This window comes from Pseudomassariella vexata, assembly GCF_002105095.1.
Source record: "Pseudomassariella vexata strain CBS 129021 chromosome Unknown BCR38scaffold_1, whole genome shotgun sequence".
NCBI classification, from domain to species: domain Eukaryota; kingdom Fungi; phylum Ascomycota; class Sordariomycetes; order Amphisphaeriales; family Pseudomassariaceae; genus Pseudomassariella; species Pseudomassariella vexata.
The window spans coordinates 4179391-4201061 of record NW_024467956.1 but is presented as its reverse complement, the minus strand read 5'-3'; the positions used below and the strand labels follow the sequence as shown (position 1 = coordinate 4201061).

The 21671-nt window shown below is 49.8% G+C and overlaps 8 protein-coding genes across 8 annotated transcripts; 2 read left to right on the top strand and 6 right to left on the bottom strand.

The window, feature by feature from the left end:
* Positions 1-1215: 1215 nt before the first annotated feature.
* Positions 1216-2592, bottom strand: BCR38DRAFT_418900 (glutathione S-transferase). The gene is made up of 2 exons (XM_040859256.1): positions 2202-2592; positions 1216-2065 (listed from the first exon to the last, which is right to left on the bottom strand). Exons 1-2 carry the CDS (start codon positions 2265-2267, stop codon positions 1433-1435), a joined length of 699 nt encoding a protein of 232 aa, XP_040721688.1. The 5' UTR covers positions 2268-2592; the 3' UTR covers positions 1216-1432.
* A 1140-nt stretch (positions 2593-3732) lies between these two features.
* Positions 3733-4512, bottom strand: BCR38DRAFT_331740 (uncharacterized protein; the record flags this gene model as incomplete). Its single annotated transcript, XM_040855088.1, has 3 exons — positions 3733-3939; positions 3990-4080; positions 4157-4512. 3 exons carry the CDS (start codon positions 4510-4512, stop codon positions 3733-3735), a joined length of 654 nt encoding a protein of 217 aa, XP_040721687.1.
* Positions 4513-5458: 946 nt separating this feature from the next.
* Positions 5459-6747, bottom strand: BCR38DRAFT_331442 (Alpha/Beta hydrolase protein; the record flags this gene model as incomplete). Its single annotated transcript, XM_040855055.1, has 5 exons — positions 5459-5543; positions 5594-5753; positions 5807-5881; positions 5953-6321; positions 6375-6747. The coding sequence occupies 5 exons, from the start codon at positions 6745-6747 to the stop codon at positions 5459-5461; spliced, it is 1062 nt and encodes a 353-aa protein (XP_040721686.1).
* Positions 6748-15264: 8517 nt separating this feature from the next.
* BCR38DRAFT_418878 (uncharacterized protein) lies at positions 15265-15705 on the top strand. Its single transcript, XM_040859255.1, has one exon. It carries the CDS (start codon positions 15307-15309, stop codon positions 15514-15516), a length of 210 nt encoding a protein of 69 aa, XP_040721685.1. The 5' UTR covers positions 15265-15306; the 3' UTR covers positions 15517-15705.
* Positions 15519-16009, top strand: BCR38DRAFT_418875 (uncharacterized protein; the record flags this gene model as incomplete). Its single annotated transcript, XM_040859254.1, has 1 exon — positions 15519-16009. One exon carries the CDS (start codon positions 15522-15524, stop codon positions 15774-15776), a length of 255 nt encoding a protein of 84 aa, XP_040721684.1. The 3' UTR covers positions 15777-16009.
* Positions 16010-16358: 349 nt separating this feature from the next.
* Positions 16359-18023, bottom strand: BCR38DRAFT_27008 (uncharacterized protein). The gene is made up of 3 exons (XM_040854459.1): positions 17312-18023; positions 16922-17240; positions 16359-16858 (listed from the first exon to the last, which is right to left on the bottom strand). Exons 1-3 carry the CDS (start codon positions 17666-17668, stop codon positions 16650-16652), a joined length of 885 nt encoding a protein of 294 aa, XP_040721683.1. The 5' UTR covers positions 17669-18023; the 3' UTR covers positions 16359-16649.
* A 398-nt stretch (positions 18024-18421) lies between these two features.
* On the bottom strand, positions 18422-19744 carry BCR38DRAFT_494056 (uncharacterized protein; the record flags this gene model as incomplete). The annotated part of the gene is made up of 4 exons (XM_040864713.1): positions 18422-18611; positions 18661-19132; positions 19186-19353; positions 19421-19744. The coding sequence occupies 4 exons, from the start codon at positions 19742-19744 to the stop codon at positions 18505-18507; spliced, it is 1071 nt and encodes a 356-aa protein (XP_040721682.1). The 3' UTR covers positions 18422-18504.
* A 403-nt stretch (positions 19745-20147) lies between these two features.
* BCR38DRAFT_27002 (uncharacterized protein) lies at positions 20148-21223 on the bottom strand. Its single transcript, XM_040854458.1, has 3 exons — positions 21183-21223; positions 20572-21135; positions 20148-20511 (listed from the first exon to the last, which is right to left on the bottom strand). Exons 2-3 carry the CDS (start codon positions 21055-21057, stop codon positions 20320-20322), a joined length of 678 nt encoding a protein of 225 aa, XP_040721681.1. The 5' UTR covers positions 21058-21135; positions 21183-21223; the 3' UTR covers positions 20148-20319.
* Positions 21224-21671: the final 448 nt, after the last annotated feature.

Sequence of the window (21671 nt, the reverse complement as noted above, 5' to 3'; positions counted from 1 at the left end):
TTGCTCAGTTGGGCGCCAAGTTGCTCTCCTTGCCCCTATCAGCAACACCAGGAGATAGGCTCGTGACAGAGCAACAACTCTCAAAAGCCCTCGCATCCGTCCACGCCGCGGATTCAAACTTGGACCCAACCAAGTCCTTCGCTCTACAAAAGAAATCCAGCGAAGCTGTCGAGATGCTTCGAACCGAGATCCTCAAAGCCCAACCAAAGGAACCGTTAACCATGTTCAGCAAGGTCTTCGGGCCTTTGCAGCACTCCGGCTCCGTGGACCATAGCATGTGCCCCGAGATTCAAGCCCTGGCCTGTCAAATAGTGACGATGCAGCACATGGTCATTGAGAGTATTAACTATTACTTGTACGAAGGCGCAGAGTACATGCCTCAGTTGCAGGAACTGGGAAGTAAGGTGGAAGTTGTTGGAGCTGATGGGTATAGCCCGCATTTGAAGTACAAAGCTGGGTCGGCTTCTGAAACCATACTTCGGTATTTGCTCGAGGGATGCCGGCTAGCTATTGGCCGAGAGGGTTTTTCTTTCCGCCGAAGGCTGACAAATACTGCGCCGACGAGTTTGAATACCAGTGCCGCTTCCCGAGATGCGTCAACATACCCCGACCCAAGTAGCCTCAGTCTTGTGCGCCCACTGTCTTCATATCGGTATCTCGGATTTGGCGAGCCGTCCCTACGAACGCCTCTGATCCAAGCTGCTCTGGCTCTTTTCGTAGGTGTGACCTCGCTTAAGGGACTGAGACGTGGTGTTGGTGAACATGCCGTTCTCAAGAGGCTCACCGTCCCAGTTTGGACAGGCCAATATGCCAAGGGGAACAACCATGCACGACGTGACAGCGGTGTCATTCTGGAAGACAGCGCTCTAAACATCGCGGCTGTTATCGACGATTTAGATGACTGGATTAGTGTGGAACATGAATCGTTGGTGATTTGTCTTGACGACGAGGCGGAAGACGGTGGAGAGAGAGATATTGGCACGGAAAAGATGACTTTGTATCTGTCTGGTAACTATAGCGAGCTGCAGTCAGTGCCGTGCTCGTTGCGGATTGCGTGGGATAGTGGCAGGGAATGAAGGTTTCTGTGAAGCCTTCTCCACTCACCACGGTTAGCTTTTCTTTTTCCAGTCATACTTCGATACCCAAAATTATAGACAAAACCTTCTATTCCCATAATAATCTTATAGTTTATTTCTTATGATGAATTTGATTTCAGTTCTTTTCTTTTGTCGCTCAACTCGTTGTACAAAGCGAGTCCCACAATACGCAGCAGCTTATAGATGTATACTTAGAAGTAACACGCGAGTCGTCAAAAATTCCTAACCTGAGTATGCACCTACTCAAAACATTTACGATTTCCCGCCATAACATTCAAGCTGATGATGTATATTCTCTATCACCAACCAAATGCACTAGGTAGTCTCATACACCCTCACTCTGGCGCCTCCTCCTTCTTCTCAACCATCGGCGTATCATACAACTCCCGCAACTCAGGTACCTCCTTAAGTTGTTCGTACCACCTCACAATCTCTGGAAACCTCTTCCTCATTTCCTTATCAAAATAATACTGAAACCCCAAATACAAAGTGGTCGAAATCGTAATATCCGCCAACGTCGGCCCTTCCTCCCCTTTAACCAACCACTTCCGGCCCTTCAAACTCCCCTCTAGGACCAGCATAATTTTCTCCGTGTCCACCTTTCCAGTCTGCTCGTCCTCCTTATTAAACTGCGTCATCCCCGCCCGCCACATCGTGACTTTTGACACCGGGGGCGCGAATTGTAGTTCGTTGAAGAAGATCCATTTCTGGATTTCTGCACGGGCTTCTGGGTTGGTGCCCAGAAGTTGGCCGGCTTTAGCGCCGGAGGAGGCGATATAGAAGGCGATGGCGTTGGATTCGGTTAGGGTGAAGGGTTCGCCGTCTTGGTCGGGGGTAGAGGGAGACTCAAAGGTTGGGATCTGGCCTAGGGGAAACTTGGCTAGGAAGGCGGGAGATTTGTTGGTAACACCGAACTTGATGGGCGGGATATCGAAGTCGAGGTTATTGAGTTTCGCGGCTGCGAAAATCTGGAGGGATTAGTTAGTTTAGCTAGTTGGCGGAAACCGCTCCGTAGAGATGGAGTTTCATAACGGAGGATGGTGTATCGCTCCAAGGGCTACGGGATGGGAATTTTGGGGTCTGTCTGAATGAGGATCGGTTCACCTTAAATGACCTCGGATGCACGAAGTTGGGAAGTTTGACAGTATTCAAGGTGCCGAACGGTGCCATGTTTCCTACTTTTCTTCAATGATGTAAGAGCTGTGCTTGATACTATTGATGGGGTGAGAGATCTGATTTTCAGGTCCGAGATAGGTTTCTCAAGTCGGCTTTATACTATTTTCCAGAATAGCTTGAATTGAATATAGCTTATAAATTCTCCAGACCTGGAGACTTATTTCCATGGCCCGGCGTATTGCGGTGAAGGTTTACCAGAATGCAGAAGAATGGAGAGCAGATTAGAAATCCATTCTAGATGCATGCTGATGAATCTTGCAGGGACCACCGGGCTTACATTGTGCCTCACAGAAGGATAACCAGAGACCACGTTACTAATGCCAGCCTTTATAAAGGTGTTACAATTGGAACCTATGTGCATGTGTATATATATCCTTATAAGCCGTACGACTAGATTACAAATACAACAGAGCCGGCATGTATGTAGACCTGATAGCATGTTATTATTACAAATCAATCAATGAAGTCAGCCGAAATTGGTTAAACCTCCCTGAGATTTATATGAAGGCCAAAAAGGATGTTCTTTTTTCTCATCTCTCTGATAGCTACTGTCAACCTTATAACTACCAAAAATACCTCATTCTACAGCGAGTGGGTCCCTCGTCTTTTGACGGTCAATTTGGTCCAACAGCTACTTCTGGCTTGATGCGGGGTTTTGTAGGCGTTCGGCCCTGCACTTGGCCGTATCTTTCCATCTCCCTGTTCCCCTGTAAGAAACGGGACAATGCCAACAGTAAATTTTGGTTATAGGGACAGACAAAAGACAGCCTGAAAGGACTAATAAAAAGAAGAGGATATTTTTCATGTTCAGGAGTAATCTAGAAACTTCAGAGTAGCACCGAAAATCACTCCACGGTAGTCAAATGCAGCACTATCAAGAATAATGGCTTACCTAGAAAGTAGTTTGCCTAGAATGGTCGGCAAGACCACCCGTGTGGTAGCATGGCATTACATTGAAGCCTTTATTCTTACTTGTCTTTATAGTTGTGTTTTTGTACTATTCATCTCTTGGAGCCCGCGTGGAGCGAATGCTACCACGATTTCTCTATTGAGGTGTGATGTGTTATACTTCCAAATTGGGAATTCAAAGCAGCGGGGTTTTAGTACACATATAAATATTGGTGGTTAATTTGACAGAGGTTCGTATCCATGCTTCGCTAGCAAAGGTTGCAATGCAGATATCAATGGCAATGTAATTTAGCAGCTTTATAGAACCATAAAGCGGGACCCAGAAGTACAATGTGATATGAAAATTTAATGCGTTGATCCATTCATATAGACCTATCTAGACCTATCTTAGTGGTCAGCCTTTTACTTGAGCTGTTGAAAATTCCATCGCAATTGCAAAACAAGTCCCTAGCAAGTCATATCCATTCCATAATGTCCTTTTGTACCTATATGCTAGTATTCGACTGGTGAAACTGCATTAATCCGTATGGTGGTTCACCTGAAGAAATACTTAAGCGGGTTGATCAGGGTTGGGAGGGCAGGCCGTGCCGACGCAGCAGTTGATGTGGCCTTCTTGGCACTCTCCCGCCGAAACAGCCGCGTGGTCTTCCTCGTACGCGTATGCAGCGTGCTGGCAAGGTGCGAAGAATGGGTTGGCTTGTGTGACGCCCAAGTCGCCACGAAGGGGGTTGGCACATGCTCCTTCGGTGACGGCAGACTATGATCTGGTCAAAGGTGTTTTGACAAATAGTGTATAAATTGACTTACAGGACAAGTACCCAGCTTGAACAGGTCCTTATTGCAACCCGTCTGGACCTTTCCAGCACAGGAGCAGACGATGGGGACAGAGAAGCCACCACTGTAATGGTTGGGTTAGACCGTAGAAAGCCAGAAGGTTGCAAGGTGGTCAAGGAGCCAAGGAGTCAAGGACTTACACAAAGGTGACATCCACCGTGCCAATCGCATTTCCATTCTCAAAGTCTGGGCCCCAGCTGACAAAGTTGGCCTCAATGCCACTGTCGTTGTCGGTGATCTTGTGCGAGGCATCGCTGACGAGGACGATTCCAGCCCAGTTGGTCGGTACAGCCATCGAGGCAGACGAACCGCAAGCCACAGTTCCAGGGACAGGAACACCACCCCAAGGGGAAGGGGCGACGACTCCATTGGGTTTGGTCTGCAGTTGGTGGAAAGTGGAGATGGCACCGATGTGGGAGTTGACAATGCTGATCGTTAGGTAGGCGGGAGGAGGAGCAACTTGAGTGGCGATAGAAGGGGTTGCGGTGGGATTCATGGCACCAAATATGGCGGGAGAATACTGAGGCATCAAGTGGTCGTCTTCGATGATGTTTGTCATGGGGAGGGGCTTGCGTACCGTTGCACCCAAGACAGGCATCATGAGGACGATCATGCCCAGGGAGGCGATCGTGCTCATCGTCATGATACGAACCATTTTGATCAGCGGTGATGGGAAGTAGAACTTAACGGTGGACAAAGTCAAGAGTGTGGATTGAGAGTTATTGCCGCGTGCTGGGATGTGAAGTTAGAATTTAGGGTGTGAATAGTGAAAAAGCGAGGAATTGGTGGAAGATTTACAAGACGCGTCTTAAGTAGGCTGAAGCAGAAAATCTGGACCAGGGCAAAGGTGTGGTCCCAGAGTGAACGCGTAGGCTACAGAACCAAGTTATGGAAAGCCCAACTCACTGTATTTTCACTATTGGCGTGCCTTCCATCACCATGTCTATCTCTAGGTGCATTGTTGACGCGCTAACTGAGGAAACACATAGTCGCCCCTTCCTGTTTCAATTCCAGGTTGAGTGAGGGTGGGTCAACTGGGAAAGCAGTACGCAAACCCAGCCTTGGAAGCATCGGGGAATGGGAGAGTTGGGTCTCTCAGGCGGCAGGGACTGACCGTGATGGTTGGCATGATTGTAGATAATGTTTGCACCATTCGATCATGGAATACCGGCACAAATCAATATGCTGTGGTAGAGGAACAGAGAATCAGAACTCCCTTTGTAGAGTATTGCAGATATCATGTATCTGTATACATTTAGCTTGATAGCAACCTTTTGTATTCTATCCCCCGGCCTGGTTAATCTTCATGATGGCACATTTCAGTTCAAATAGCCTGATAATAAGCATATTTGTATTTTAAAGCATGACTCCATGAGAGAATCTTGAGATATGGTGAAGTAACTTGACCTTCTGGGACTGCTCTTGAGGAATCTGCTATGCGCCTACCAACTCCCATCCTCAAAGAAAGCCTTGAGTTTGTCATCAAGCCATTTGACATCCTCCTTACAATCTCCAGGCCCTCCAGCCCTAGGGACGAGTTAGCGCCATGTTTTATACCATAGGAAGCAACGACTGACCAGTGTCCCCAGATGGAGGGAAACGCTATACACTTCCCAATTCCCTGTGACATGTTCTGTACTTCGTATTCCGAATCCTCGGGTGGAAAATAAAGGTCAGTTTTTGAAGGAAGCACTAGGGTTCTCGCTTTGATGCTCTTCAAGGCCAGCTCAAAATCTGCTTGGTCCATTAGTTCATGTCTTGGGAGGGGTCCGCGCTTGTCCGGCTCTCACCCTTATTGTACGGCTCTTGGTCTGAGCAGTCTCCTGCCTGCCAAGTCTGGAGCATGACGAGCATGTTCTCTGGATCTACACTCACAGTCGTCAGCAATCATTGCATTCGCGTCATACCCGGCTCTGACTGAGCAATGTCATCTGACCTTTCGACGTGGCCCACTTCTCCCAGAAATTGACCAGAAAGTCTTCAAGCCCTTTGTACCCAAGGTACTTTTCATGAAGCTTCTCGCGGTAGAAAGCCTGGCTAAAACCCCATCCGGCGTACACTCGACCAAGTGCCTTCAGACCCGTGATCTCCTGCTCCTTAGTCCACCCACGATAGTCTGAATCCAGGGTCACTTCTCCCATCGCCACGCCTCCCGAGGCTGCGCTCTTCGCGGCAAGAAGGCCAACTTTGACCCCTTCTAGCATTGTCTGGTTGTGCAGACTCGTCTTCGCGCTCCCACAGAAGGGAACAGCGAGGTCGATGAAGTCGGGGTATTGCGTGATCCACTGATATGTCTGCCCGGCACCTATTCCATGATAAGGATTATAGAACCAGGTATGGGCTCCTTGGTAAGCTTACCCATACTCCATCCCAAAACACACTTCGCATGCTTCACCCCAAGCCCCTCAGTCACAAGGCGATATTGAGCCTTCACGTTGTCATAAAATGTGACACCAGGAAACGGCTTCAGGTCAGGTGTATTAGTTGGGCTGCTGGACTGCCCATTTCCGAAGAGTGCGGGAATGACAATGAAGTACTTGTTCGGGCTCAATGCCATGTCATCGCCGACGAGCCACTCATTGTCGGCGATGGCGCCACTGTACCACGTGGGGTAGATGATGGCGGGGTTCAACGGGTCGCCGAAGGTCTTGTAGGCGATGAAGGCGTTGGGTATCTTGCCGCCCTGCTGGAGGGGGAAGTCACCTAGATTGAAGGTCTTGATCTCGGACATTGACAAGGGTATGGTAAACCCCCTAATGGAAGTGCTCAGGTTGGGAGTGCTGACGATGAATGTTGTTGAAGGCGTGGTATGCGCGTGGGTGTCTATGTCTGCGCCGGAGAAATTAAACAAACTGCTAACACAATATAAGTAGTCGCAGTATAAGCAAAGCATTGCGTGATTGCGTTGGACGGTTCTCATCCGCCAGTTCGGGGTACGGGACGCTTCTCCATACTAACTTACATATTACTCGCCTGGATTATGTCGATTTCCGTCTTTGTTACTCGGATAGTATTTTGTCACTGGTATATCAGTCGCTTCGAAAACATGAGCTCCGATACGATTTCATGCTAGTTGGTGAAAATAGTTGAGTGGCACATATTTGATGGACATGGAACGCCGTACCGCATCCTTATCTTAACGTTCCGTCAATGCTGCGGGGTCTTCATCGGTCTTCATCATTGACTCGTGTATTGTTATCTTGGGATGCGGCTACATTCGGGAAAGCAACACAGTGTTGCGTTGCTGGAATAGCAGCTTATAGCACGGTGCGGGTTGCTATTGCCAAAGTAGGCAATTCCATCACTAGGTACTTAGAGATTTATATCAAGGCCGAAAATCGATCAAGAAGATACCGGTCGTCCCACGACTCCCGGAAGATGACCACGGCGTTTAAATCGTGCTCAATATGGAGATTGAGGAGGAAGATATGGTTATCCTTTGCAAGTACCCGGAAGCCGGTAATGGTGTCATAGGGGTCTGCTTGATACAAATCCCTAAATTCAACTAATGATAACGTAGTCCACAAGCGAACGGGTCACCCAACCGAACGGGTCACGCCAACTAGCAAAACATGGAATTCAACACGATTTCGCAACCACAATGCCGTAAATCAATTAAAACTACTCAGAATACTCTTGCCCAGATAATTCTATCTCTACCTGACAGGTTCGCGCATTATGCCCGGTCTTTCCGCATACGCCACAGCGCCGTTGCCGTGGCTGGCCACGATTTGATCCAGCGCTATTTCCACGCATTTCCTGCTGTACTTGCTGCGCAACGTCCTTTTGATCTTGAAGACCTTGTACGTCTTGTGAATTAAGTGATCCTCCAAGCCGTACTCGTGTTTTTTTGGCCCTGCACCGCTTGCTAATTAGAGCATTTGCCTCTCGAAGTTCGGCGACCTCAGCTTGGAGTAAAGCCATCTTATGCATAATACTCCGCGCTCCTTTCCGCGCTCCTTTCGAAAACTGATCGATAGCATCGTAAATTGACGTCGGGGAGCTATTTTGATGCCTGGCAATTTGAGATTTAATAAATTCGGATTGCGAAGTAGCCTCGGTTGGGTTGTTTGGCGTCCGAGAAGCCCAAGGAAGGGTTTCCCGCGCAGGGGGCCGGGAGGACGTTGGAGTCTGTAATTTCACATCCAGCTTCTCAATAACAATATCTGGGCTTAAAGGCACAAGCCCAGCCCCTTGAAAGCCTGCACGAATATTTCTTTCGGTCAGGCTCTTCTTGAACGCGTCGCAAAATGCCGGAAGAAAGTCCTCCTTTGTGATATGCGAGTCGCGTAGCAGTCGGTTTGCCATATCTTCAACAGTACTTAGCCAGAGAGGAAATGCTTGCGAATCTAGCTCAACTATCTCAACTATCCTTTGAATAATCGTATTTTCTTCTAGTTTTGTTAAATTCCGACCGTTGGCTTCGATATTGCGACGTGATTGACGTTTTTGAAGACGCGCCTGGAGAGTAGTATTCGAGACTTTGTAGATTGTTGCAGCACGTCGGATACTAAGTGTTGAGTCATTTCTGATAGCCTGAGTTGCAAGGAGTAATTGAGATTCTTTTTGAGCAGAATCCATCGAGAATTAGTTGCGTGGTAAAGTTAGGAAGTTTAGTTCTATTTTTTGCTATGGGCGTGACCCGTTCGGTTGGGTGACCCGTTCGCTTGTGGACTACGTTAACTTTAAGATTATCTATTACAAAGGTAGCGAAAACAGAAGAGTAGATGCTCTTAACCGAAGACCAAACGAACAAGCAATACCTACAAATATGTAGGCTATTCTAGTAATTACTAACGAAGGGGATTTTCAACCTTTACTATAGCTTAACGCTAATCCTCCTAATCCGTCGCCGAATAGCTAGCTAGTTACATGGCCACTCAGAGCCATCGACTTCCAGACCTCTCACTGTCCCATAAATCGAGCCTACTCAGGCGCAAACATGATGAGACAGGACGGTGTTAGTCACCTCAAAATCCGTAAAGCGTTAAGATGCGTCTGTGTTTCATTTCCTTTCCCGATTTCTATACCCCCATAAAACTTGCCAAATCAAGCCGATAAGTGGGATGCTAACGAGGAGGGTGCAAACCACTACACACAATAGTACCACGACAACGGAGAACATCTAAAACGCCCGTTGCATATCTCGTTTTCCAGATTCGCTGAGTCCTTGAGGCCATAGCTCATCTCCTGGCACAGAGAGAGCAACTTGCATCGACGAAAGAGCGAGGGAAACACTGGCAAACACGAACAGCAAAGGCAGGGTCGCTCTCGCCACGAAATCGGTGTGAGACCACTGAGGAATTTCGTAGAACCAGATCGTGCTGGTGTGCTGGGGACGAAATATTCGGACGGCCCAGTCCAGTCGCGAGAGACGTAGCTGTCCGTAGTGGTATCGCTTTGCAACACTCTCGTCTCCGAGGTCGCGAAAGTGGCGGATGAAACTTGACCACAGAAGCCAGTCGACATCCTCAGGGATCAGATAAAACTCCTTTGCCAACATGAAGTCGAGGCGATGCGGTACGAGCAACGCATATGACCGCAAAAACCCTAGTGCAACCGAGCGGTCGAAGGCTGAAGTAGCAGCCTGGGAAAGTCCTTGGGAATACGGCGCAGAAGTTTCCCCCATCCTAGGATGTAGATACATAGTCCAAAAATCATGGTTGAGGAGGAAAACTGGAATGGGCTTTATGTAGATTTTGCCGCCGCCCCAGACGAGATGAAGTCTAGGGTCTTCCGCAGGGACAATGCTTCGGCCCTTGACTCTTTGCCTATGGAGCGCGTCAATGTTTTGGCCGGATTTCCTGGCAACTAGCCAAAGATGATCGTAAAGTTCGTCCAGGAGTGGAGTTTCCAGTTGATTGGACAAATAGTCGCGGACCTCGTTGAGTAGAAGATTAACTGCGGGATCTCCAGGTATATGTGCTATATAATGTGCATCGTTCTCATGTAGATGTGTAGGGGTTGGTATGCTGATATCAGAAGGCTTCAAAAGTTCTTTGTTCGGAGCACATGACTGCGGGAACGGAGCCTGAGAGCCTGTAGAAATAGCCATCGTGTGTCAGGCACGACAGCGAAGTTGGCGAACGTAAGGGTGTGAACAGCAGGTGCCTTGTATTTCGAGCCCATTGGTGTTCGACAAGGCACGAAGCGGCAACACCTCGGACGGAGCCGGGTATGTGGCTGCCTTAGGCTACAACAGGTCAGCTGCAGCCGGTACAGCCTCGACATCGAGAACAATGAGTGACAGTACTACACTTTGCTTTAATGTACTGCAACTGCATCGCACGATTATCGACAAACTGTTTCTGTACATTTTATGCGTATCTGCTCCTCTGTTCCCACCTGGTCCTTTACAACAATTGACCGGACCGACCCCTCTAGTGAAGTGGGGCTGACGGATCTAAAGAAACAACTGCGATTTTCTCCATCCTCTTCCTCTCAATGGCATTATTCTATGACATGATCACGTACCTTTTCGTCTCTCTTCTTGTGATCGCGTTCCTTTATGACCAGCTCACGAAGAAGATTCCGACCCGGGTCGACCCCCGTCAAGCCCCAAAATCGAGATTTGGGCTCGTCCCGGCAGGGCCGCATAGTTCACCTGTCCGTGCCGGAGGGATAGAGTAGGCGTGATTCCTCGCTAGTTAATTGGAACATTTCTGACACGCCTAGTATCGTTTTCGTCCATGGCCTTGGATCTAACCCCGACACGACGTGGCGAGCGAGGTCTGATGCACCCGAAGAAGCCCTGCCGGATAGTGAGCGGTATGTGACCTGGGTTAGCGACTTCCTTCCCACCGATTTGCATACAGCGACCCGAGATATCCGCATGTTCTTCTATAACTATGATTCATACTGGAAGAGGGATGCAATACACACGCGGCTCTCGCATCTTGCCCATGTTCTCCTTGAGCACGTCAAGCAGATCCGGGAGTCCGAGCAGGTGAGTAATGACAATGTATACGACTTTGGATTGCTGCTGACGGCCCGGCCTCCAGGAGCGAAGCCGGGACCTGATTTTCGTGGGATACAGTTATGGGGGTCTAGTGATCAAGCAGGTAAGTGGGCAAATGCTCTTCTCTAGTCGCGAAATCTGACCATGGTAGGCCCTTGTTCAAAGCTATGCACGTCGGGGCCCAAGCCACGTTACCGAACATATCAAAGCGATCCTCTTCTTAGGTACGCCGCATCGTGGGTCTAGCTTCAGTGTATGGGGACGGCTGGCGGCGCAAGCTCTCCAGCCGCGCGGTTCCAACCCTTCAATCCTAGCCGAAATAGAGTACGATTCGACTTTATTGCTAGACTTGCACAGGACATTTGTCGGTATCGTTCGACATGATTTATGGGTGTTCAACTTTTTTGAGCAACGATCGACGCAACTTCTTCGACTATGGTTCATCCAATGGCAACAATTCGTAAGTAGGTTACTAAGCTGAAGAAAGCATTCTAACAGGAGATCTAGTGTGTTCGTGAGTCATCTGCAACGTATGATGGACCACATGTTGAAAACATCGGCCTGTCCGTGGACCACTCTGGGCTTAACAAGTTTGGTTCGAGAAACGAAAGCTATAAGATGATCCTATCGAAGCTTCGCAACATCACGGCATCTTCAGCTCGGTCGGTAAAGCACCACTACGCCGTCCCGCTCGAGACCGTATCAACGTTTACCCAGCGAGACGAGTTATGGAAACAACTTGAGGAAAAGCTGCAGATACGACATGAGAAAGCAAGTGTTCCGTATGGGGTTACCATTCACGGACTAGGTGGTGCTGGTAAATCCCAGCTGGCGCTAAAGTACGCGGAACATTATCGAGATCGTTATAACCCAATTTTGTGGATTGATGCGACAGATGAGGAGGCGGTCCGATCGAGCTTCAAAAGATGTGCTGCAGAGCTGGGTCTCCCAGAAGAGCAGAATAAGAGGCAAGGCTCTGCTCTCGCTGATGCGGAGGCTGTCCAGGCGGTGCTCCGATGGCTCCGCGACAGAATGGAGCCGGATGATGAATGGCTGTGTATCGTTGATAATGCCGATGACCTCCGCTGGGGAATTCAGAAGATAATGCCAAAAGGGGGAAGAGGAAAAATTATTATTACTAGTCAGAACACCTTGAGCCAAAAGCTAGTTTCCGGGGGGTGCGAGCAGCTTAAAGTCGATATCATGTCGCCGCTAGAAGGAAGGAGACTTCTTCTCCAACATCTCGAGCTGGATGTAGTCTCAGCACCCGGAGAAATCCAAAACAGCTGCGATAAGATGGCGCAAAAGCTTGGATACCTAGCACTTGCTATTGACCTTGCAGGCGCCTATATTGGCAACGACCCTGATCGTGAGGGTGCTCTGACGCAGTATCTAGCAGACTACGACACGCATTGCGACGAGCTCTTGCAAATGGATAGTTTTCGGGGACTTTTGCCAACGGAGAAGACAGTGTGGACGGTATGGGACACGACACTCCAAAGAATTACGAGAGAGAAGCCAATAGTACAGCCTAATTTGCTTTTAACGTTTCTTGCACACTTCAAGGGCACTATTATTCAGGATGAGATGTTTCGACTAGCAGCTCTTGGCTGCGCTTTCGTCGATGATGAGCTCGTCGAAGGAATACCTACAGAGCTTCGAAAACTTTTCTTATCTAAAAGCGGTGAATGGGACAGTTTTCCATACCGGCAGAGCCGCGACGTACTACTCCGCTATAGCCTGCTGCAGCTTGTGGACGGTGAATGGCGTGGCGTCATCATGCACAGGCTGGTTCAGTGGCGGGCACTACAAAGCGAACAAAGTCGAGGATGGGGTTGGTGGTATATAGTGTTTATACTAGCAGCGTGCCAACAACTTAGCGAGGACGAACGCCAGCCCGAGTTCCGTCGACATTTGATAGTGCATCTCCCACATATTTCCGAAATTCGCGGTAATGATGGTGTAGATTCGGAGAGGCAACATGATTTTATACGGAGCACGTTGAGTAGGGTTTTTTATAGTGAAGGCCGGTGGGAGGAGGCCGAGGAGCTGGAGGTGCAGGTGATGGAGACGAGCAAGACGAAGCTCGGGGCGGACCATCCCGATACACTTACGAGCATGGCCAACCTAGCGTCGACGTTTTGGAACCAGGGCCGGTGGGAGGAGGCCGAGGAGCTGGAGGTGCAGGTGATGGAGACTCGCAAGACGAAGCTCGGGGCGGACCATCCCTCTACACTTACGAGCATGGCCAACCTAGCGTCGACGTACAGGAACCAGGGCCGGTGGGAGGAGGCCGAGGAGCTGGACGTGCAGGTGATGGAGACTCGCAAGACGAAGCTCGGGGCGGACCATCCCTCTACACTTACGAGCATGGCCAACCTAGCGTCGACGTACAGGAACCAGGGCCGGTGGGAGGAGGCCGAGGAGCTGGACGTGCAGGTGATGGAGACTCGCAAGACGAAGCTCGGGGCGGACCATCCCTCTACACTTACGAGCATGGCCAACCTAGCGTCGACGTACAGGAACCAGGGCCGGTGGGAGGAGGCCGAGGAGCTGTTTTTGCAGGTGATGGAGACTCGCAAGACGAAGCTCGGGGCGGACCATCCCTCTACACTTACGAGCATGGCCAACCTAGCGTCGACGTTTTGGAACCAGGGCCGGTGGGAGGAGGCCGAGGAGCTGGAGGTGCAGGTGATGGAGACGAGCAAGACGAAGCTCGGGGCGGACCATCCCTCTACACTTACGAGCATGGCCAACCTAGCGTCGACGTACAGGAACCAGGGCCGGTGGGAGGAGGCCGAGGAGCTGGACGTGCAGGTGATGGAGACTCGCAAGACGAAGCTCGGGGCGGACCATCCCTCTACACTTACGAGCATGGCCAACCTAGCGTCGACGTACAGGAACCAGGGCCGGTGGGAGGAGGCCGAGGAGCTGTTTTTGCAGGTGATGGAGACTCGCAAGACGAAGCTCGGGGCGGACCATCCCGATACACTTACGAGCATGGCCAACCTAGCGTCGACGTTTTGGAACCAGGGCCGGTGGGAGGAGGCCGAGGAGCTGGAGGTGCAGGTGATGGAGACTCGCAAGACGAAGCTCGGGGCGGACCATCCCTCTACACTTACGAGCATGGCCAACCTAGCGTCGACGTACAGGAACCAGGGCCGGTGGGAGGAGGCCGAGGAGCTGGACGTGCAGGTGATGGAGACTCGCAAGACGAAGCTCGGGGCGGACCATCCCTCTACACTTACGAGCATGGCCAACCTAGCGTCGACGTACAGGAACCAGGGCCGGTGGGAGGAGGCCGAGGAGCTGTTTTTGCAGGTGATGGAGACTCGCAAGACGAAGCTCGGGGCGGACCATCCCTCTACACTTACGAGCATGGCCAACCTAGCGTCGACGTTTTGGAACCAGGGCCGGTGGGAGGAGGCCGAGGAGCTGGAGGTGCAGGTGATGGAGACGAGCAAGACGAAGCTCGGGGCGGACCATCCCTCTACACTTACGAGCATGGCCAACCTAGCGTCGACGTACAGGAACCAGGGCCGGTGGGAGGAGGCCGAGGAGCTGTTTTTGCAGGTGATGGAGACTCGCAAGACGAAGCTCGGGGCGGACCATCCCGATACACTTACGAGCATGGCCAACCTAGCGTCGACGTACAGGAACCAGGGCCGGTGGGAGGAGGCCGAGGAGCTGGACGTGCAGGTGATGGAGACGAGCAAGACGAAGCTCGGGGCGGACCATCCCGATACACTTACGAGCATGGCCAACCTAGCGTCGACGTACAGGAACCAGGGCCGGTGGGAGGAGGCCGAGGAGCTGTTTTTGCAGGTGATGGAGACTCGCAAGACGAAGCTCGGGGCGGACCATCCCTCTACACTTACGAGCATGGCCAACCTAGCGTCGACGTACAGGAACCAGTGCCGGTGGGAGGAGGCCGAGGAGCTGTTTTTGCAGGTGATGGAGACTCGCAAGACGAAGCTCGGGGCGGACCATCCCTCTACACTTACGAGCATGGCCAACCTAGCGTCGACGTTTTGGAACCAGGGCCGGTGGGAGGAGGCCGAGGAGCTGTTTTTGCAGGTGATGGAGACTCGCAAGACGAAGCTCGGGGCGGACCATCCCTCTACACTTACGAGCATGGCCAACCTAGCGTCGACGTACAGGAACCAGGGCCGGTGGGAGGAGGCCGAGGAGCTGGACGTGCAGGTGATGGAGACTCGCAAGACGAAGCTCGGGGCGGACCATCCCGATACACTTACGAGCATGGCCAACCTAGCGTCGACGTACAGGAACCAGGGCCGGTGGGAGCAGGCCGAGGAGCTGTTTTTGCAGGTGATGGAGACTCGCAAGACGAAGCTCGGGGCGGACCATCCCGATACACTTACGAGCATGGCCAACCTCGCTTTAACTTGGAAAGCTCAAGGTCGACAGGCAGATGGTTTGGTGTTAATGCAGGGCTGTGCGCAGGCTCAGCAACGAGTCCTAGGGCCAGAGCATCCAAATACTCTGTCGAATCAAGCCATCATAGAAGATTGGAGCATCTAGAATGCATGTCCTTTTGCTCTGTAATTATGAGCTGTTGGACTTTCTTTACTTGTGTTCTGGTTAACCCGTTATTACTCAACTTGTTGGTCTTGAATTTTCCTTACAGCCTACATTTATCGTGCATTTTCTCGGGCGTTGAGATTCAACACCGGCTCGGTTTAGATGGTGACCACATCACCTTAATCAGACCATATATTTATTACACGCCACTGGCACATTCATACTCTGTGAGTCGGCACAGTCTCTCCTTAGTGCAGTAGCTATTTGAAGGGCTAAGTCCCCTGATATCTAGAGTGTCTATGTGCTGGTGGTTTTATTAGCTACTAGCATGATATGCTTGGACCACGTACCATGATACGTAAACACATTTATCATCTTAGGGGTAGCGGTGCCTAGGTACCCTTGAGATAGTATCTCGTCCAGGCTTCTTGGTGATCCTGGACTGCAGACTTGCTGCAGCCAAAATTGTGGCAGATAATGACAGTACTTCTAACTTATATGAAAATAATATTGCTACTATTGTTTTGTACTGGCATTTGGTTGGGCCTACGTGTTTCTACTAATACGTCAAGTCCACCAACCTCTAAGAACTTGTCGTCAAATGGTCTAGTCTACACTTCCATCTAGGCATCAACTCAAGTGGCTTGCCAAGTTGAGAAACTGTTTTTCGTAGCCTAATCTTCACCATGCAGTCTTACGTGGCGGGGACCAGTGTTGTAGAGTCGGTGCGTGACCACTCGGAGTAATCCTTTAATGCGTAGTCAGTCATTGTTCAATGCTCGAGACTTATAAAAGCGACACACCTCTGCTATTTGAGATTTTACAAACACGTTGTATACGTCCTTTGAGTAATATCTTCTACTTTATTAAGACCCATTACAAAAAATCCCAACTTGAAACCCGCCATGTTGATCCGTTACACCATGCGCCAAAACTTGCCAGGTGGCTGTTATACATATGACCACTCCTTGGAACTGGACCTGTATCTTTCGACCTTCTATCGTCCATGACGCCGGCGTAATAACCTTGTACTGTAACCATCGTTTCATAGGGTATTACCAAAACCCCACCGTCTGATTGTATCATTGAAGCTTAACTAACACCCGATTTTGGTGCCCGCAGATGAATCTATTTCAACGTTCCATGGGTCTCATCCTAGCCCTTTTTGACTGAGGATCATCGTCAGGTATCCCTTCTCCACGTCTTCTTTTTCTTCGGGCTTTTTCCTGTTCATAGGACCTGTGGATCATGTCCACGACGTAATCATTCCTCTCCTCCTTATCCTCCTCCTCCTCCTCATCTATTTGACGGGCGGAGGGGCCCACTTTAGGAACATATTTTCCTGGTCAGTTAGTATATACTACGAGCCCATCTTTGAACGGTATTCAGGGTGGGTCTTGCTAACCTCGGGACGGCATAGCGTCTTCAGATTCAGTAACCTGGTTGCCCAATATCAGATCATCATACCCCCTACCAAAAATCATATTCGGCCCGCGACGATCGATGGTTTTGACGAGAAACCGTGTGTTTCCATTCTTCTTGCCCAAAGGGGGGCCATCGGTGCTCCACTGAAGCTTTATTTCACTGCCATGTTCAAGGTGATCCATCTCCAAGTCTGTTGGGTCGAAAATGCTTGTTTCCTGGGAAAGGCTCAGTTTACCTATGACTCTCTCGATATTCCCGATATAGCTCGGCGATATAAGCCTCACGGGGAAAGTCTCAGACTTCAGGTCACAAAGTTCATCAGCTGGGTCGAGTCCACATAAGGGATGGATTGGACTGCATGTCAACCTACATTATCATCGCCCGGCTCGGAGATACTCATATTGCTCATATAAGCGCTATCTTCAGTTAAGTCGGCGTCCAAGTTTCGACTTTCATGCGCAGTCATGGGATGCTCGGATTCACGAATCCGAGGTGCTTGCTTGTCTGGACCCCTTTCATTCTCTCTTTGGTTTGGTTTTAGACACTCCATAACCTGTCCAACTTGTTCATGTGTCATCTCTTCTATAGTTTCAGGATCAATGGCGCAGTCTTTTAGATATTGTGTAATATCTTTCATGTTCACCAGAGCTTTTCCCTCTTCGGCTGCCTCTTCAAGGGTTCTGCAGACCGTCTTCAACTTCCGGTCAGAGACGCCGGTGATTGGCATATACACTGCTGGACTTGAAATGGACGTGCAACATGCGCGCTTTGGGTCGTTCCTCAAATAGCCTCGTGCGACAGTTTGCTACTTGCGGGTCGGCCAGACGGGCGCATTGGCTGATGTGCGGGACAAGGCACTGACAGCTCCTTGGGGTTAATTCGACATGGCTTCGACCCCGTGCATCGATTTCAAAGTCAATGTTTTGGTCACAGCTGTTCCTGGTGAAATCGAACCGTCAGCGTTTTGTAATATCCTGTGACCCAGAGACAGGTGAAGTGCGATGCGGAATGCGACAAGATAAAAAAGGTGGGGTCAACAGGGTGAGTGAGTGAGTACCCTCAAGATCTACCTAATACGTATCGTTTGGCTCCAGCATGATGGGTTTATCTATATTAGGCCCTGCCCATGCTGGTTTGGCCCTAGTCCTAGGACTTGGAGGCACGCTGGCAAGCCACGGCTATGCGAACGCCACAACGGTGCCTGCTTTACAAAGCCCGCAAGCTGTTCAAGCGTTGACATGTCGTTGATGTTCCGACCAGCCGTCAAGTCTGGTATTATTCAAGCACTCAACCCAGGCAAGGCCAAATCACGGAGCTGAGGAGCAGAACAAAGGGTTTTTTTTGTTTGTTTTTCCCCTCTTTTTTCACGGGTTCGGCTCGAGAACACTCGTCCAGTTGAGACTAGTGACTAGGCAGGATGGCTAAAAAAGGGATTCACAGGACTTATGAATTCTTTACTAGACGCCAGAGAAACCATATCCACCAATCCGAATGCTGAAATCATTCCGTAAAGCTCATCTTCAGGTAAGAATCGATCACCTTTGTCCGGCCTACTAAGTATGATTACACAATATCTCGACTACGAGTTGACTGTCGTCTTGACTTCGTCACTCGCGATGATTGCTTATGACTAGCTCTGCGTTCTTCCATCCTTGACCGCGAGGATGTCCCTGTGATATGTCAGCTCAGTCCTTCGCAACGGCTTCTAGATAGAATCACCTTGAAGACCCTTTTTGCAAGTGGTATCTCTAAGTGACCCCGAACTTGCTGGCTTCTGATCCAGGAACGCCTTCTCGCCACCACGTTCTCTCGACAAAGCTTCCAGCAACTCCTTCCCTACAACCAACTCCCCGGTCAACGTGGCGTCAGAAGTGATGTAGAACTCATTTTTACGCGTCCTCATCGCGGATCCGGACCATGTAATGCTAACCTTTCTGTTACCCTGCAGGATCTTGCCTTGAAATCTGTATGTCGTCGAGCTCTCAGATACTTCTCTTACTTGGCACCGAGAGGCGATTTCCGCCGGGATCCAATTAACAGGAGACTTGTGATCAAGAACAACGCTCGTAATCAAGCAATCTTCCAGATGTGGAGGCCAGATTCGGGCCCATTTGCGAATCTTCGCTTCAATGACAGGCGGCTGGGCTTCGCATACCGGTAACTCGTACCCCAGAGCTGGCCAAGAATACAACTAAGCATGAGTTAGTCCCATATACGGGATCCATTAGTCTGTGGTGCACTAACCAGATGCCTTGCTTCTGTCAAATTTGGTAAGTATGGTCCGGCCCTTTCGGTCCATACTGCTGACCCGGGAAAATTTGATATTTGGAAGTGGATCTGTATTGGCGGCACATGTGTCAAGTTATGCCGAGACTTCTGGTTTCCTGATGGCTGTAACTGCATCGACGGGAACTAATAGTCATATTTCGTTAGTATGATTAAAAGTTTTTCTGTGTGAGACTATTGGTTTCGCATATACCTCTCGGCCCAGATCATGTGGTGACATTGAAAACGAATCTGACGAGGAATCGACATGATTAAAACCGGTTTTGACGACCGAGCGTAATTTTTCTGGGGTAGTTGTTGACATCAATGTGGAGTTTGCGGGCTGAAGCCCAGAAAACGCCTTCAGGCTGGACAAGTCGCGTAGGATTTTGAGGAAGAGATCGTGGTCATTAAACACAGGGACTCCATGTAATGCATATCCTAACTTGAGAAATCTCTGACGATCAGCCTCAAGTTCCCCGAATTTAATCATATTCTCCGCTCCTGGGTGTACCAAAGGGGCATCCATTGACGACATTTCCGGCTCGTGAAGTGACAGAACACTGAGATTCGAGGCCGAAAGGTGAGCGATGGGGGGCCAAGATGCTTAATTGATCGGGACACTTTCACGCCGATGGTGTTGCGCGGCCCGTCTTGATGGTATGCAGGCGGACAGGGCGGCGTGACTGAGGACTGCTTGAATAATACAAATAGTTTGCTGTACAACGCGGGAGAAGCAGCCTCGAGCTTTGTTGGCGAGTTATGATTCGAAGATATTTCGGTAAGTGTATTGGTGGGTTTTCCTTCTGAAAAAACAGGATGCTTCACAAGGTGTCTTCTGGTAGGGTCGAAACCATCCTTGATAGACTGGCTGGCTGTACAATAAGTGCAACTCTCTGCATCGTTATCACAGCTCTACCAATACCCCGCATCATCAGCATGACCGTTTCATTTATTCTTTGAACTACAAAATGCGGTGAATGACATGGGGACACAATGTTGCTATCGTAGAGTCTCGACTGGAGGGGCGATGTGTGATGAATGATGAAATTGGTAATGAACCCAAATCCAAATCCTAGATACCTATAACAGTATGAGCACCTTTCATGTATTTCATCTTTCATCAGTCTTATTCACAAATTCCCTGATATCCGTCGGCCCTTGGCTTGACAAAGACGTAAAACTTGGGGGAGAGGGCGGGAAAATCCCTCGGTATTGTTGCTGCTGCTGTCTTAAACGGGCGATTTGCGCCGATTGCTCTCTCATCCTGACTGCAGCGGCTGCAATTTCCTCGCGTTCACCCTTCTAATTCTCAACATTTCTGTTAGTAACCAGGGTAACAATTGATTGTGTCTCTTTTGTTACCTTGATCTGCTTCTGCACCGTGAGAAATACTTTGGAGTCTGGTGGCTGGTCCCATAAGACACCGGGGTTATCTTGAAGGAACGTCTTTCCAACGACCAGACCTTCGATACTGGAGCTTGGGGGCGCAGCATAGAAAGAAGTAAAGCCCTGGTCTCTCGCACCACAAAATTTCAGTTCCACGAAATCGAGAGATTCGAACTTCTCGCCCGTGATTGTCTCATGTATGACGAAAGACCCTCTTTTGCATTCAAGTCCGAGTCGTTCGATCAGGTCCCGCGATATGAAGTTGCTTGTAGTACCGGAGTCTTCAATGACCTGGATCACTCTCTTGTCATTACTATGCAAACTTTTCACCAAAACGTACTTGTATTCATTCTCAGGTTGACGAGATCCCGATGCCCGATTTTGCGCGGATTGGCTGGATTGTGCTGCAGCCTCCTGCTGCTCTCTCGGCATTGTGTTGAAGGCTTCATGCTTGTTATCCATGTGAAATCCTCCGAGTATGTACCCCAGGCGTTTTGTCCGTACTTCATCACGGTTGATCTCCCGGAACTCATTGGTATTCTGTAAGAAGTTAGGTAACGAGCTCAAGATTCTTGCGAATTTCTTGCCTGTGTGAAGAAGCTGCGTTGAGGCACTCTAGCTGACTCTTGCTGCTCCTCAATTGTGTTGCTTGAATCCTCATGTTCGTTGCTTATGTGAACCTTTCCGAGGATGTTGAGGGACACACAATAGAAATGAAGTGTATTATGGTGAGGAAAGAAAGCTAGGCTAGTGTTGTTGGTCTGGAACTAAGTAGTGGTGGTGGCTGCGCAGGTACCACCTCTGACAGAGGATGTATCCGAGACCTTTTGTTCGTTTTTCATCACGATTGATCTCTCGGAACTGGCTGGCCTTCTCCGGTGTAAACATGGTGGTAACCTTGTGTTCGTTGGAAAGGTGGTTGATGTGATCTGAGGACAGGTAGGTCTGTGAGGTGATTTCATCGAACCCCAAACTTTGGGGGGTGAGGATCCTATCCTCTCCTGTCATATCTTATCAACACATCTAGTCATTGTCAGAAGCTTCACCATCCCTTGCCTGTAAGTGTCCTAAGGACC

What these genes read in the sequence shown, in the direction of transcription:
- BCR38DRAFT_418900 (XM_040859256.1), bottom strand. Translation starts at nt 2,267, where the DNA reads ATGGCACCGTTCGGCACCTTGAATACTGTCAAACTTCCCAACTTCGTG. An exon ending in TGCATCCGAGGTCATTTAAG is followed by an intron (nt 2,066 to 2,201) that starts GTGAACCGATCC and finishes TAATCCCTCCAG; the next exon opens with ATTTTCGCAGCCGCGAAACT.
- BCR38DRAFT_418878 (XM_040859255.1), top strand. Translation starts at nt 15,307, where the DNA reads ATGGAGACTCGCAAGACGAAGCTCGGGGCGGACCATCCCGATACACTT.
- BCR38DRAFT_27008 (XM_040854459.1), bottom strand. Translation starts at nt 17,668, where the DNA reads ATGCCAATCACCGGCGTCTCTGACCGGAAGTTGAAGACGGTCTGCAGA. An exon ending in CCGAGCCGGGCGATGATAAT is followed by an intron (nt 17,241 to 17,311) that starts GTAGGTTGACAT and finishes TGTGACCTGAAG; the next exon opens with TCTGAGACTTTCCCCGTGAG. An exon ending in AGACGCTATGCCGTCCCGAG is followed by an intron (nt 16,859 to 16,921) that starts GTTAGCAAGACC and finishes CTAACTGACCAG; the next exon opens with GAAAATATGTTCCTAAAGTG.
- BCR38DRAFT_27002 (XM_040854458.1), bottom strand. Translation starts at nt 21,057, where the DNA reads ATGGATAACAAGCATGAAGCCTTCAACACAATGCCGAGAGAGCAGCAG. An exon ending in CGGTGCAGAAGCAGATCAAG is followed by an intron (nt 20,512 to 20,571) that starts GTAACAAAAGAG and finishes GTTGAGAATTAG; the next exon opens with AAGGGTGAACGCGAGGAAAT.